This window comes from Squalius cephalus, assembly GCF_949319135.1.
Source record: "Squalius cephalus genome assembly, chromosome: 17".
In the NCBI taxonomy this organism is placed as follows: Eukaryota; Metazoa; Chordata; class Actinopteri; order Cypriniformes; family Leuciscidae; genus Squalius; species Squalius cephalus.
In genome coordinates this window covers 35,981,324-35,993,614 of record NC_137138.1, presented here as the reverse complement: position 1 = coordinate 35,993,614, position 12,291 = coordinate 35,981,324, and the positions used below count along the sequence as shown (strand labels likewise).

Sequence of the window (12,291 nt, the reverse complement as noted above, 5' to 3'; positions counted from 1 at the left end):
AAGCGATTAAAACTTTTAATCTAATTAATCGCACATCAAATTTGGCTGAGAAATTACCACAAAAGATCATTTAAAGTCATTATTGTGTTAAATGAGAAAAGCAACAAATATATATTAGAAAAATATATATATATTTTATTTGATTCAACATAGAATTTAGTTTCCAGAAACTTTCCAGAATTTTTGGGAAAATTTTCAAACTTTTGGAAAGTTTCTGGAAATTCACAGGAAATGTTCAGCCCCTTTGCAACCCTAATTACACAAACACATTTAGGCTTCAACGGCCATGAGGGAGAGTAAATTATGACAGAATTTGAATTGTTGGATGAACTATACCTTTAATGGGGTTTTCATTAATATGGACTTTTTAATAAATTATACTCTAAATAAGAAATTAAAACTGCCAGTAGGTGGAGGTAAATGTCTAAATAAATGAGTCATTCGTTCCGTTCAAACGGCTGATTCATTCAGGAATGAAGTAAATGGCTCTCTTTATGAATGAGTCATTGAATCATTGATTCGCTCTCCATTCAGAAACGAAGCATCGCTGTGTTGCTCGGAGACACACAACACTTCTGCTCTGGCTTTATAGGGAATATTTCCAATTGAGCAAAAACAGACAATATGTATCTGAAATATAACACAATATTAACTTCTCATTTATTGAACTGTTGCATAAAATCAATTTCACATTTGCACATTTGGGGCAAAAACAGCACTCTTGTGATACTGCACTCTATGCTCGTGTGATATTTCTTAACTATATGAGACAAAAACTCATACAGGGGCATTTTTGCGAGACGTGGCTTTTAATGGTGAGAATTTTTGGTTTTGTAATCAGGCTCTCAGAAATTATAAAAAAAAAATTGGATTTAGATTTATCGGCCGATATATCGGTTATTGGCTTTCAAATATAAAGAATTATTGTTAACGGCCAAAATTTTGATATCGGTGCATCCCTAATGAAATGCGTTATTTTTTTCCATAACTAATTAATCAAATTAACACGTTAAACCGACAGCCCTAGTAAATATTGACCATCTGAAGTCCACAATCACAATCGTCTGCATTCAGCTTTTACCTATTCAAAGATATGCAAATAAAGGTGTGAAAGGGCACTCACTCGAAGGGGTCGCTGGGGTCAGACTTCTCCAGCTGGGGGGGAATAGGGATGCGTTTGTAGTACATCTCCCAGTCGAAAGCCCCTCGCATGGCGTCGCCCGCCTGCGTCTCGTAGCCGAAGTTATCGTGGTCGATCACATCGATCATAGGACACACGATGGTCTTCCGGTTCTGAGCGATGCGATCTGAAGGGGGAAACAACAATAACACACTGCCATGGAATCAGGGTTCAGTGGTTCAAGTAATGTTGTCAACAATACCGACTTCGGTACCAAGTCAGTACTGAAATTTTAACAATGTGACGCTTTGAGCGCTGTTGAGCGGAATCGTAAACTCCTCTGATTGGCCGTTGTGCTCACACGCTCATCAGATATGTCTGTGATTGGCTACAATGATCAGCGCTTCAAAAACATGTTGTAAATATACATCAGTGACGCTCTTCAGCGAGCGCTTACACAGACACGGGAGCGTTTGAAAGCAGGTCTGGTCCGATGATTGACGGCTGCTTGTGCTTTCAAAAGCTCCCGCTCCCCAAACACTCCCGTGTGCTCTCAAACACTCCCGTGCGTTGACCATTGTAGACAATCACAGACATATCCGATGAGCTCGTGAACACAACGGCCAATCAGAGGTGTTTACGACTCCGCTCAACAGCGCTCAAAGCCTCACATTGTTAAAATTTCAGTACCGATTTGGTACCGAAGTCGGTATTTTTGACAACACTAGGGTTCAGGAGGGTAGTTTACCCAGTATGGGAGGGTAGTTTACCCAGTAAGTTTACCCAGTAAGGGAGGGTAGTTTACCCAGTAAGTTTACCCAGTAAGAGAAGTTAGTTTACCCAGTAAGGAAGGTTAGTTTACCCAGTAAGTTTACCCAGTAAGGGAGGGTAGTTTGCCCAGTAAGGGAGGGTAGTTTACCCAGTAAGGGAGGGTAGTTTACCCAGTATGGGAGGGTAGTGTACCCAGTAAGGGAGGGTAGTTTACCCAGTATGGGAGGGTAGTTTACCCAGTATGGGAGGGTAGTTTACCCAGTAAGGGAGGGTAGTTTACCCAGTATGGGAGGGTAGTTTACCCAGTATGGGAGGGTAGTTTACCCAGTAAGGGAGGGAGTTTACCCAGTAAGGGAGGGTAGTTTACCCAGTAAGGGAGGGTAGTTTACCCAGTATGGGAGGGTAGTTTACCCAGTAAGGGAGGGTAGTTTACCCAGTAAGGGAGGGTAGTTTACCCAGTAAGGGAGGTTAGTTTACCCAGTATTGGAGGGTAGTTTACCCAGTAAGGGAGGTTAGTTTACCCAGTATGGGAGGGTAGTTTACCCAGTAAGGGAGGGTAGTTTACCCAGTATGGGAGGGTAGTTTACCCAGTAAGGGAGGGTAGTTTACCCAGTAAGGGAGGGTAGTTTACCCAGTATGGGAGGTTAGTGTACCCAGTATGGGAGGGTAGTTTACCCAGTAAGGGAGGGTAGTTTACCCAGTAAGGGAGGGTAGTTTACCCAGTAAGGGAGGGTAGTTTACCCAGTATGGGAGGGTAGTGTACCCAGTAAGGGAGGGTAGTTTACCCAGTATGGGAGGGTAGTTTACCCAGTATGGGAGGGTAGTTTACCCAGTAAGGGAGGGTAGTTTACCCAGTATGGGAGGGTAGTTTACCCAGTATGGGAGGGTAGTTTACCCAGTAAGGGAGGGAGTTTACCCAGTAAGGGAGGGTAGTTTACCCAGTAAGGGAGGGTAGTTTACCCAGTATGGGAGGGTAGTTTACCCAGTAAGGGAGGGTAGTTTACCCAGTATGGGAGGGTAGTTTACCCAGTAAGGGAGGTTAGTTTACCCAGTATTGGAGGGTAGTTTACCCAGTAAGGGAGGTTAGTTTACCCAGTATGGGAGGGTAGTTTACCCAGTAAGGGAGGGTAGTTTACCCAGTATGGGAGGGTAGTTTACCCAGTAAGGGAGGGTAGTTTACCCAGTAAGGGAGGGTAGTTTACCCAGTATGGGAGGTTAGTGTACCCAGTATGGGAGGGTAGTTTACCCAGTAAGGGAGGGTAGTTTACCCAGTAAGGGAGGGTAGTTTACCCAGTATGGGAGGGTAGTTTACCCAGTATGGGAGGGTAGTTTACCCAGTATGGGAGGGTAGTTTACCCAGTATGGGAGGGTAGTGTACCCAGTATGGGAGGGTAGTTTACCCAGTAAGGGAGGGTAGTTTACCCAGTATGGGAGGGTAGTTTACCCAGTAAGGGAGGGTAGTTTACCCAGTAAGGGAGGGTAGTTTACCCAGTATGGGTGGTTAGTGTACCCAGTAAGGGAGGTTAGTTTACCCAGTATGGGAGGGTAGTTTACCCAGTAAGGGAGGGTAGTTTACCCAGTAAGGGAGGGTAGTTTACCCAGTATGGGAGGGTAGTTTACCCAGTAAGGGAGGTTAGTTTACCCAGTATGGGAGGGTAGTTTACCCAGTATGGGAGGGTAGTTTACCCAGTATGGGAGGGTAGTTTACCCAGTATGGGGGGGTAGTTTACCCAGTAAGGGAGGGTAGTTTACCCAGTATGGGAGGGTAGTTTACCCAGTATGGGAGGTTAGTGTACCCAGTAAGGGAGGTTAGTTTACCCAGTATGGGAGGGTAGTTTACCCAGTAAGGGAGGGTAGTTTACCCAGTAAGGGAGGTTAGTTTACCCAGTATGGGAGGGTAGTTTACCCAGTATGGGAGGGTAGTTTACCCAGTAAGGGAGGGTAGTTTACCCAGTATGGGAGGGTAGTTTACCCAGTAAGGGAGGGTAGTTTACCCAGTATGGGAGGTTAGTTTACCCAGTAAGGGAGGGTAGTTTACCCAGTAAGGGAGGGTAGTTTACCCAGTATGGGAGGTTAGTTTACCCAGTAAGGGAGGGTAGTTTACCCAGTAAGGGAGGCAGCCAGTTGACGTTGGCCTCGCAGTGGGAGTCCAGGAAGGTGATGACGTCCCCAGTGGCGGCTTCGGCTCCCAGGAGCCTCGTCCGGATCAGACCCTCGCGCTTCTTGGTCCGCAGGATCCGCACCTTCGGCAGGCGCACCATGTACTCCTCCAGCGGGGCCTTCAGGTGCTCTGGGCCAACAGAGGAACAACACACTACAGCATCCCTCTTACTAAAGCATTCTTGTGTCAGGACATCAGTGTTAAAGGAGTAGTTCACTTCAGAATTAACATTTCCAGATAATTTACCTCATCCAAGATGTTCATGTTTTTCTTTCTTCAGTGGAAAAGAAATGAAGGTTTCTGAGGAAAACACTCCAGGATGTTCCTCCATATAGTGTCTTCAATGGGGTCCAACGGGTCGAAGGTCCAGATGTGAGTTTCAGTGCAGCTTCAAAGTCTCGACACGATCCAGCCGAGGAATAAGAGTCTCATCTAGACAAACCAGCGGACATTTTATAAAATAAACATTTATATACTTTTAACCACAAATGCTGGTCTTGCACTCGCTGTGATGCGCCACACATTACGCAATCAGGGTGAAAGGTCAAGCTTCTTCTGGTTTATGAATGTAGAATAGAATCTTATTTTCTCCTCCAACTTCAAAATCGTCCGACCTCGTTATTTTACCTTTTAATTATTATTATAATTTTTTACTTAGTCTTTGCACATTCGCTTTGTAAACGTCTTGCGTGACCTTTCACCCTGATTACGTAATGTGTGTCGCATCACAGCTAGTGCAAGACCAGCATTTGTGGTTAAAAGTATATAAATGTTTATTTTGTTATAAAATGTCCGCTGGTTTGTCTAGATGAGACTCTTATTCCTCGGCTGGATCGTGTCGAGACTTTGAAGCTGCACTGAAACTCACATCTGGACCTTCGACCCGTTGGACCCCATTGAAGACACTATATGGAGGAACATCCTGGAGTGTTTTCCTCAAAAACCTTCATTTCTTTTCCACTGAAGAAAGAAAGACATGAACATCTTGGATGACGAGGAGGAGAGTAGATTATCAGGACATTTTAATTCTGAAGTGAACTAATTCTTTAATATTGCTCAGTGCTTCCAATCACGTAAACCATCATAATGCAGCGAATTTAAAAACTCAGGAATGATGAATACATTTTGGTCTGTTTCTCGCATAAAACTATTACATGGCTCTTTCTCCGTCTCTCTTCATCTCTTAACACTGAAAGCAACAGTGAAAATGCTTGACATGTTTTGATCTTAGAACAGAAGTTGTGTTCGAGTCTGTCAGTTTATTAAAGCTCAGTCATGATTCAAATATGACATATTTTAGTCAGATATAGTGCAATATCTTCCTCACATTGAGGCCCTCGTTTGACACTTTGATCAGAGGAGTTCTGAAAAGTGGCCTGGACATATAGTGATATACTGTGATGCATATAAACTTAGTTTTGATTTCACTCATATTTCTGCTTGTTGTCACATCTTTGCCACAAAGAAGTGCAGATGTGGGTAGTTTTGAAATCACACATTAGTTTTTCGTGCACATTTTTTTTTTTAAATCAGAAGGTCATTTGAAACATGTTGTTGTCAATAATGCTATCACAAATGATTCATCTAATATTCACATGTTAAAGCTTCAGCATAATTGCGTCACAGATGAAGTGCAGTCAATGTTCCCGCTAAGCTGCGCGCACGTCTGATGCGGAACATATCCATATATAATAATATAATATCAAAACAAATTGAAGCATATAAACTGATATATTATATCACTTCAAATACTTCAATTCATTTTTATATTATATTATATTAGGCCTATATTTTATTATATTATAAGCCTAATAAAGAATTGATCTCACACGGGTATTGTTTGCCATTAAAAGTTTAAACTCCTTGCTGAAGAAAATATTGGAAATTCATAAGCAATAAACAATCATTTAATTTTGATGAGTTAACGCTGCCTGTGGCCAATAATTGATGGTACAAAAACACTTTATGGTTTTCCCAAACCATCTCAGTGTAACAGCTTATTTATTTTTCATTCTATATTATATTATTGTAAAGAACTGAACTGTCCTGCACGAGTACTGTGTGGACGAGTCAGATGAAACACAAATACTGGGCTGAAATGAAACATATTTGTGTTTGATTAAAACAAGCAGCAACCCTCAAATCTGAGCTATAGTGAGCGGATTACGGCCAATCTGGAGCTTATGAGCATGTGACGCGCTGCAGGACAGGCCAGGGTCATGGCTTACATCTGTCACGCATATAAAACACACTGACTGAGGCTGCGTCTACATGTAAACTTTTGGAAAACGCCCTGAAAACGCTAAATTCCCCTTTACAGCGCATGCGTAAAATCTCACAAAAGCTCACTGAGATGATGCAGATGGACACACAAATATTAAAGTTATTACGCAATTCTTCTGGCAGGATCATTTTATCTAGCAAAGCGTTCACTGATCGTCCAGGTCCCTCTCAGTCACCATTATAGGTTTGGTCTAAAACACTAAATCTCTCATGTTTCACCGCAGGACAGCAGATGCGAGTGAGTTTTCTGTCATCTTTGCAGGACTGATATGAAGAGTGTGTGAACTAACATATTTTAGCAACTGTGTGAAAGTGAGACACAACACCGCTATAAACATGAACATCTATTGGTACAACAGCGTCACATGACTAAACTTTCTCATTTTTAAATACCTCAGTTTTCTCAGTCCACACTACAACACGAACACAGTGTTTTCAAATTCATCCACTTTGGAGAGCGTTTTCAAAAAGCTTAGTTTCTAAAAACGCCGTCTCAGTGTGAACGGAAGGACAAACAGAGAGAAAAGATGCGAAGTCAGTGTGGACAAGGCCTGACGGTGCGTTCAAGTCATCTCGTGAAGACTGTATTTACGAGTTGGACGCACAAGAACGCACCACAGTGTCGTAAATACGTGTGGGAAGCTCGGGATTTTCTTTAAGATCTTTATGAGTTTTGTGCGTGTCAGTGAGAAACATGGAGGAACACAATACTTAAAGGTGTTTAGCAGTGAATATCATCAGGCTTTTCTATTTACAGTGAAGTAAGCTAATCGCCTGCACAGAATATGACGGCATTATAATATAACAATGTAATTGTTGTAATTGTCGCCTTTTTCCACCTTTGTTGCCATTGGCTCGGCTTGCTTAGTTCAATTTAACATTTAATTTAATATTCAACAATATTATTGATCTCCTGCATTGACACCATTATATGAGAACTGAACTGAGCTATACAGTATATATATATATATGAACTAAATGAATAACTTTTTTAAAACGGAAATGAACCTTCACTGAACATACTTAAGCTGGACTGTGACGCTGTTTTCTTCTGGAAACAAAATTATTTTCCTGTTATCTCTGTAAAGCTGCTTTGAAACACTCAAAGAGTGCTACATAAATAAATGTGACTTAATATGTAACGATAAAGTTTGCAGTGGCTTCACAAATGATTTAAAAACACAAAGCATTTCTTCCGAGACCTCGAGTTCACGAACCGTGCTCTGTATTCTTGTGTAATTAAGAGAAAGCACTCCGCCATCTGACTCCGGCGAACAAGCCGTCGTAAACACGACCTCCCAGCAGGACGTGAGACACAGGAGGTGTCACGTGATCAGAGGTTATGATGCGTACCCTTGTCGCTGAAGTCGTCGACGAGCACGATCTCGGCCAGGAGCTGCGGCGGCGAGCGGTTCAGGACGCTGTGGACGGTGCGGAGGAGAGACGACCAGCCCTCGTTGTGGAAGGGGATGATGATGCTGGTGTTGGGGAGGTCTTCGGCATACAGCTTCGTCTTACAGCTGCACACACACACACACACACACACACAGTTACAACCGGTTTCAATGGTGGAGAGGGAAAATATATGCCCAGTTACTCAAAAGCATGCATCAGATTTAGTCCCACATTGTTGAATTTGAACCAGTTCAAACGTTTACCCTTGATTCCCAATAAAGCGTGTCGTTACCTGGATGATCAATGACTGTTTGTGTGTTTTGTGATCGTTGTTAGCAAAACCCTTCACTAACCCTTTCCAACAGTGACTGTATGACACTCACAAGTATTGCAAAAGTCACAAACATTCACATTTGCCCAGTTATTCATAATCAGATTTAGTCCCACAGTGTTGAATCTGCAGGAATGAACCGTTTGCTGAGAGTTGTGAGAGTTAAACTTCCCAGTGTTGATCATTTCCAACAGTGACTGTATAATAGTGAGAACCAAAGGACTCGAACACAACTATTATAAAAGTCACAAACATTCACTGATGCTCAAGAAGCTTCTGGTCATCCAGGGAATCACACAGTATTAAGAGTCTCTTCTGCTCACCAGAGCTGCGTTTATTCGATCATAAATACAGTAAAACAGTGAAATATTATTCCAGTGTAAATCAGCTGTTCTCTATGTGAATATACAGTAAAGTGTAATTTATTCCTGTGATCAAAGCTGAATGTTCAGCATCATTACTCCAGTCTTCAGTGTCACATGATCCTCCAGAAATCACTCTAATATGAGGATCTGATGCTCAAGAAACATTTATGATTATTATCAGTGTTGAAAACAGTCGTGCTGCTTCAGGTTGTTGTGGATTCACAAGTTTGGAGTCAGAAAAAAAGTAAAGAAATCAATACTTTACGCTTTAAATTGATCAAAAGTGACAGTAAAGGCATTTATAAATGTTACAAAAATTATATTTCAAATAAATGCGGTTCTTTTAAACTTTCTATGAAATCAAAGAATCCTGAAAAATAAAATGCATCACCGTTTCCAATCAACAGACAGGACTATGTCATCATTTAATGTAATTATAATCAAATAATTTAAATAAGGCAATTACATTATTTTAAAATTTTTTGAATAAGTAATAATAACTCCATAGCAATGTGTTCTCTATAGTATGAGTGCAATCTGGACACACTACAGCCGCCATGTTGTCATTATCACATGACCTGTAAATCCTCTCCTGTGGCCTCATGGGATAGCCAAGTGTTCATCGCATGCACACTTCAGAAGTGTTTTATGAGCACTGTGTATTCAGACACTGTTTTTCGTCCACTATATAGTAGGGAAGTATGGGATTCGGACCTGTGCTGTGACTCTGAGTGGTGAAGTACCGGACACATGTGAGAAGTGTACGCAGTGGGAGAAGTTATTACATCTCTGATAAGGTCAAGCCTGTATGGGTTTATTAACTCTCTGTCATCATATAACTTCAATATCTTCGTTGGAAAGTGTGTGCCGCCATAGTGTTACTCGTAACTCTCTTAAATATCTTAGAGCTCAGTCTTTACACTTATTATTAAGTCTAAGAATAAGAGTAAAATTACAGCATTCTCAGAATTTAGACACACTTTAACACCGTGTCCTAACCAGACGCGATACGATAAGATTCCAGCGACAAATGATGTGTCTGTCCACACTAGACGTGACGCGCCTGCGAGATGCGTCAAAATCAATCAAAACCCATAGCCAATCAGAACAGCGTGTGGGCGGAGTCAGCCAATCAGAACAGCGTGTGGGCGGAGTCAGCCAATCAGAACAGTGTGTGGGCGCAGTCAAGCAATCAGAACAGTGTGTCGGCAGAGTCAGCCAATCAGAACAACATGTGGGCGGAGTCAGCCAATCAGAACAGCGTGTGGGCGGAGTCAGACAATCAGAACAGCGTGTGGGCGGAGTCAGCCAATCAGAACAGCGTGTGGGCGGAGTCAGCCAATCAGAACAGTGTGTGGGCGCAGTCAAGCAATCAGAACAGTGTGTCGGCAGAGTCAGCCAATCAGAACAACATGTGGGCGGAGTCAGCCAATCAGAACAGCGTGTGGGCGGAGTCAGACAATCAGAACAGCGTGTGGGCGGAGTCAGCCAATCAGAACAGCGTGTGGGCGGAGTCAGCCAATCAGAACAGTGTGTGGGCGCAGTCAAGCAATCAGAACAGTGTGTCGGCAGAGTCAGTCAATCAGAACAACATGTGGGCGGAGTCAAGCAATCAGAACAGTGTGTGGGCAGAGTCAGCCAATCAGAACAACATGTGGGCGGAGTCAGCCAATCAGAACAGCGTGTGGGCGGAGTCAGACAATCAGAACAGCATGTGGGCGGAGTCTCACGGCACCAGAGAGTAATCCTGACGGCACTCGCAAGAAAATGGATAAGTAGCTACATAATCAAATTCACAAATATTACACCATTTAAACATTATTAAAGATACATAGGCTGAGTTACTAAAACCATCTTTGTCCAAGAATACACTTGTTTGTTCACAGTTTGAACGTTCTTGTTTAATTTGAAGATCTGAGGTGAATTATCCACTGTTGCTTTTACAGCCTCAAAGCTGGAGCACTAAATGATATTCAGAGTCACATGACACGCTTTTAACATTAAATAAAGCACATAAACAGTCCCTGAGATTATCATCGCCACACTTTGTGTTTGTTGTTCCAGCGCGACGTCGCAGAAAAATAGAAACCGTTTCTAAAATAGAATCGTCGCGGCTGGATAGGACAAACACTGATTAACATGGAGAAGAACCTTTTATCGCGCGTTGCATCATGTGTAGTTAGCACACGGTGAGAGAGAGTGACTTTATACATAGACATCTAGCAAATATTCACAAAATTGTTTGGGTGTTGATTTCAATTTTCAACAGTGTTTCTCAGAAAACGCTCACTGCGACTTTAACCGTATACTTAATGTGTCTATATACAAACACAGGGCTACCAGTCCTCTTTTGCCGAACCTACACCTAACTAGTTACTGGTAAAACTAGTTTGTCGACTAGTGTGTAAATATCTTTGGAAGTGAGCAACCGGAACACTATTTGACATGGCCATGTGAGCCCATGACTGCAACCGTCTGCTATTACTACGCCAATGAGAGCGCGTCGCCATATCATCTTAGTGTGTTTCTCAGTAAACGTAACTGTGGAGTTTATATGGAAGAATCCCACCCAAACTAATACCCATGATCTCTTCTGGAGATAAAAACTACCCATTATTCATCACGCCTATGTTTTATTAGCAACTTAAGCTGTGATGTTTGTCGTTTTGCCGTCTTTCGTTAGGTTTCTCTCACTCCTGGACTGTAGGATGTCAGAAGGAAATGCTGATAGTGATCAGAAGCAGTCGTTCTTCTACAGTGGTGAATATGCAGTTAAAACGAAGCAAATATGATCAGTGCTTACAATAGCGGAGGATAAAAACCCATGACAGACTCTCCAAAAGAGGAAAATACTGAGAGATTACAGCAGTCAGAGGAGAGGAAGAAGGACATGTAATGCTGTGAGGGGTTTGAACTAGTAATGTCATGAGAAGGTAATACAGGGAAAGGGAAAATATCCCAGATTGGCCTGTTTAAATATTCAAGGTAACACTTTATTTTACAGTGTCGTTGTTACATATGTTACATGTAGTTACTATAGTAATAACTATAAATTATGCATAAGTACATGCATCTAACCCTAAACCAAACCAAACCCTAATCCTACCCTAACCCTATAGTAAGTACATTACTCAATATTACTCAGTACTTAAATATATAATTACACTGTAACAATGACACAAAATAAAGTGTAACCATTTCAATATTACACTTCTGTCTAACTATATTACTACGGCTGCCCCTAAATAGTGGACTAACCATTAGTCAACATTACTTTAAGGATAAATATGTTTGCATCTCCTTTTCTATCTATCTAATCATTTCTTGTACACCCTGTTTAGTCCCGTGCTCGTAAGACACGTGCTAGTCAGGGATAGAAATTAACTTTTTTAATTGTGGCTGGTGGATTTCAAAATCTACCAGCCACTCAATGTTTTTACCAGCCACTTTCTTGTTTTTAACCGACAATGTGTAACTGCAAGTGAAAATTAATACTACAAGATCTACAATACTTAAGCAGTTTATTCAATCTCATGTCTCAATGAAATACTGACATTTTCTCTTTCTTTCTTATACACACCAGGCATGGCGTTATGGGTGCAGGCCGCCCACCCACTTTTCAACAGGCCCACCCAAAACTTTTCTTCTTCTTCTTCTTCAAAAAAACCCGTTTAATATATTCTAATTTTGTCAAGAACTATAAAAAATCGTCAATAACCTCTTAATTTGTGCTAAAATAGTCTAAATGTTTAGTTTTAAAATTTTTAAAAAGCTGCATGGTTATGTCTATTTTTATGTTTCTGCGCAAATTCAGCAGACAGTAGTTCGGGTTTGTTCCGATCAGAGCTCGTGAGTGGAGAGCGCA

The 12,291-nt window shown here is 41.7% G+C and overlaps 1 protein-coding gene across 1 annotated transcript in view; it reads right to left on the bottom strand.

Annotated features, from left to right (window-relative positions):
- Positions 1–12,291, bottom strand: part of galnt10 (UDP-N-acetyl-alpha-D-galactosamine:polypeptide N-acetylgalactosaminyltransferase 10 (GalNAc-T10)) — a 40,749-nt gene that overhangs the window by 12,558 nt on the left and 15,900 nt on the right. Inside the window, exons 4-6 of the mRNA XM_079847186.1 lie at positions 7,689–7,855; positions 3,996–4,181; positions 1,124–1,307 (exon numbers count right to left, since the gene is read on the bottom strand). Coding sequence (XP_079703312.1) covers positions 1,124–1,307; positions 3,996–4,181; positions 7,689–7,855 — 537 coding nt within the window. The remainder of the gene's footprint in view (positions 1–1,123; positions 1,308–3,995; positions 4,182–7,688; positions 7,856–12,291) is intronic.